The sequence below is a fragment of the Camarhynchus parvulus genome, chromosome 7 (genome assembly GCF_901933205.1).
Source record: "Camarhynchus parvulus chromosome 7, STF_HiC, whole genome shotgun sequence".
Classification (NCBI taxonomy): Eukaryota; Metazoa; Chordata; class Aves; order Passeriformes; family Thraupidae; genus Camarhynchus; species Camarhynchus parvulus.
Window position 1 is genome coordinate 12,045,932 of NC_044577.1, and position 4,185 is coordinate 12,050,116.

Consider the following 4,185-nt stretch of genomic DNA (forward strand, 5'->3'; position numbering starts at 1 on the left):
CTTTCCGCGTGGCAGCGGCCGTGAGCAGGCGAGGAGCCCCTGCGTGCCCGGGCCTCCCGCAGCAGGCAGCGCGGCGCTGCTCCCCTCGGGCCGCCCCGGGGCCCTCCCCGCGCCGCCAGCCCCAGCACAGCCTTGGCCCCCGCTCCCGCCGCGGCCGGGGGGCAGCACCACTCCGGGGCCCTTCCAGCCCAGCCCAGCCCCGCGTACCCGAGCAGCGACCGCCCTGCCTCGGCGGCTGAGCGCAGCCGCTCCCGCTCGGGCGCTGCGCAGAGGCGGCCGCGGCGCGGGCGGAGCGGGCGGGCCGGGGGGCCGGGCCTGTCCCCGCGGCGGCCCCGGCGCTCTCCTGCCCGCGGCGCGGGGCAGTGCAGGGCTCGGGCAGGGCCTGCCCGGCGCCGGGGGCCGCGCTGAGCCAGCGGCGGCATGGCCTTGGTGCCGTACGAGGTGGGAGGCGGCTGGACAGCGCGGCAGCTGCACAGCCCTTGGGCCACCTTCCACTTCGCCAGCCGCACCATCCGCCTCCAGCAGGACTGGCGGCGCCTGGGGGTGGCGGCCGTGGTCTGGGACGCGGTAGGTGTTCATGGCAAGAGCAGCCTTTCTGCACTCGGTGGCTTCCCGTGGCTCTTTCCGAGCTTTCAGATTCACCGTAGAAAATTATTTACCGTATAATTGTAAAGGGAGGGCTTTTAATTTTTTTTTCATGTTAGGAAAGAATATGTTAAACTATGCTTTACTTTTCCCTCTTCCCCCATAAGAGCTCCTGCAGGAATGCAAGAGAGATGCACCATCCAAACCTGCATAGCCAGTGCCCAATACAGAAATATCCCGGACAACTCTCACTTCTTTCTTTATAGTGGCTGGTGATGTTAGCTTGGCACCTTTCAGAGCACAGTACAGATCCCACTGCTTGTAGCCTCAAGCAGGACTGCCGATAGCCTTTATCTTGGGGATAAGAGCCGTCCAAAACAGAGGGGTTTGTGGTGGGTCCAAGGCCACAGCGCAGCCGCTCACAGCATCGCTGCAGGAATCCAAGGGCTTCCCATTGGGGTGGATTTCAGTCCACACACAGATTGCACTTTTATCTCTTTAAAAGAAGAAGTGTGGCATTTTTAGCAAACTTCCCAAATGAATTAGTGTACAGGGTTGCTGATCTTTCTGGACATCAGCTTTCACAGAACTTGCTATGGGAGAGGTCCTTACCAAGATCTATATAACATATAACATGCTATATACAACCAGCTAGAAGTGTCATTAGTTTACATTCCCTGTGTCCTTCCTGAGGGCATACCAGTGTTGTGCAAAAACCTTTTGAAATACCATACAAGCTACTATGAAACCTTATTCTGGACTTTTGCAGTACTGGGTTCATTCGCTAGTATTTGACAACCCCTCAATTTCCTTTGAGGAAATTTTTGGAAATTATAATACAATTATTGTATTTCCTTTCCAATACAACTTTTCCTTTCCTAATAAAACTCTTTCTACCTCCTGTTATGTTTGGGGATTCGTGGAGCAGTTACCACATCCAAGTTGTAACCTCTGTGGCTCTTTTTTCTTCTTGCCAGTAGGAGTCTTCCATAAAACTCTTCTATAAAAAACTTCCATAAAGCTTAAAAAGACTACAGGTGCACACAGGAGGTGGAGAAGTGCTGAACAAAGTTTGCTGCAGACCTGAAGCACCTGACCCTTTCCTATAACCTCCTCTCTCAGGTTAAACCAGAAACCCTGTGCCTAATCGACCTTCTCTCTTGGCTTAGGCTGTTGTTCTATGTGCTTATCTGGAGATGGAAGGCATTGATCTCAGGGATCGGTCTGTGATTGAGCTGGGAGCTGGAACTGGATTGCTGGGAATAGTGGTCACGTTACTAGGTAAGGGCTTTTTTGTTGTCTCTTTTAAAGCAAATCACAACTGTAGTAAAACTAGCTCTTTTACATGTACATGCCTGGTGTAGAAGTGGGCACCAAAGCTGCACGTGTGAGCCGTGATGGTTCTCTGAGTCATCTTCCTTCCTTGTTAGACTCCGAGCCTGCTGGGTATTTGTTGCAGTGATGGTGCCCCTGCAGTTTACTTTGTGGCGGGACCCTGTTGAGGCTGCCGCCTGTTGCCATGGCAGGCAGCTCAGCAGCATTCAGCTCTGCAGCTATTCCCCCCAGGGACAAGAGCTGTGCTTCCCCTCTTCCCCTTGTCCTCCGATGCAGATAAAGCTACAGACAGAAACCACTCTCTGAGCTTGCATAAGCCTTTCATTAGCCTGTCTTGCACACAGGGCATGGAGAAATGAAGTGATTTGCTGCTGATCTGTCTATGGATGAAGCAGGAATTGGGTATTATGTTAAATCTGTGCAATCTTTCCCAGGTTAACTATGTAATTCAAAGCTATGGTGGCTGTGAAAGGTGCTTATTGAAATCATAGAAACAAAACAGTTTGACAAAATACAGTCATGCCATGAAAAATAATACAGGCATAACTTTTGTCTGACCTGTGAAAGACGCGCTCTAGTTGTCTGTCTCCTACAGAAAAATATGGAATTGGAGCAGGTTAATTGTAACGCCCCCTGTAATTTATTCTTTTGTCACATATAGAAAGGCCAAAAGTAACTCCTTGACTTTCATGCATTAAGAAAAAGCACCAGAAAATATGTTTTTTTCCCTACCCAACTTAATCTTCACGTAGAATACACTTTATCTTCTTAAGTGACTGATGAAGGGTAGGATGTCTGTAGACAGGGGGGTTTTGCTTATTTTGTTCTTTTATTTGTTTGTTTTTAAACAAAAAACATTAGCTCAGGGGAGCTATTAATGTTTAACAGGACCTAAGGAGCCTGCTGGAGTTAGAGCATTGCATTCCACATGCTGTGTTGAGGATGTGGATTGTGAGTGTGAGCCATGCCCTCCTGTCCCTTTAGGTGCCCGAGTTACCATCACAGACAGAGCGGCAGCACTGGAGCTCCTGGAATCAAACGTGCAGGCGAATTTACCCCCTGAACTCCGTCCCAGAGCGGTGGTGAAGGAGCTGACGTGGGGAAAAGACCTGGATAACTTCTCTCCAGGAGCATTTGACTTAATCCTGGGTGCAGACATCGTTTATCTGGAAGAAACATTTGCAGAACTGCTGCAGACGCTGGAGCACCTGTGCTCGGAGCAGACAGTGATTCTCCTCTCCTGCCGCATCCGCTATGAGCGCGACCTCAAGTTCTTGAGGATGCTGAGAGAGCGTTTCTCTGTGTCTGAGGTCCACTATGATTCCAGCAAGGATGTTCATATCTACAAAGCACAGAGGGATAGTCGCAAGGATGACTTGTGACTCTCTGCTTTGTTAATAAGCCACTGATGCTGTTCAATTCTCCCCTTTGTTTCTACTCAATACACTTGTTCCTAAGCATGAAGTTGCAGTTGTGTTATTTCACTGGCTTCTTGTTCTGATGATCTTGTCTGATCACTGGGTCTGATACAGCAAGGATTGTACTTCTGTTCTGCATATTGAAACTCTGCTTCATATCTGAATAGAGTCATATCTAACATCAAAATTGTTATATCAAAAGGTCTGTTGTCTGAAATCAAACCACATTTAACTTCTGGGGGAAACTTAAAGAGATTACAATGGGGTTTTTCCCCTTTATCGCTTCCTTAACTCTAGAAAAGTAGGAGAGTGGATGAAATAAAAGCTAATGCTCAGCTCTAAATGCTTTACCTCTTCAGGACATCTGCATCTTAAAAGTTGTGATAAAAGAAACCACTTAAAAGGCAGAAAGAACCGAAGGCAGATGCTATAAAGTTGTTCTATTGGTGTCACTGCTGCATTGAGGAGGCACAGTGAAACAAAGAACACAATCTGGAGGGGCACTGGGAACAGGGATTGCCAAGTAAGCCAGCTTAGAAATCAGTGTTATTTTAACCTGATTTGCAAGTGAGTGGGCTACACCTGCAGTACTGAAGCAGTTTTGGTTTCTGAGTTGTCCCTAACAAGTTTGCCTCACACAGATCAAGGCTCCTTGGAGGAGATACACATGCACATGTGCCACTGGGAAAGTGCAACAAGGAAACTCAAGCTGTTCTTAAAATATCAAATCAGCCCTTGACTCTCAAAGTACCACTAGATAATGTTCTACTTTGTGCCTGTATTTGTGCTCCCTCTGTCTCTGAGGGCTGTTACTTAGGGCAGGAGGGTGCTCTGCAAAGTCTTTGCA

At 48.9% G+C, this 4,185-nt stretch overlaps 1 protein-coding gene across 1 annotated transcript; it reads left to right on the forward strand.

Annotated features, from left to right (window-relative positions):
• The first annotated feature begins 271 nt into the window (after positions 1–271).
• Positions 272–3,380, forward strand: METTL21A (methyltransferase like 21A). The gene is made up of 3 exons (XM_030952505.1): positions 272–567; positions 1,755–1,866; positions 2,905–3,380. Exons 1-3 carry the CDS (start codon positions 421–423, stop codon positions 3,300–3,302), a joined length of 657 nt encoding a protein of 218 aa, XP_030808365.1. The 5' UTR covers positions 272–420; the 3' UTR covers positions 3,303–3,380.
• Positions 3,381–4,185: the final 805 nt, after the last annotated feature.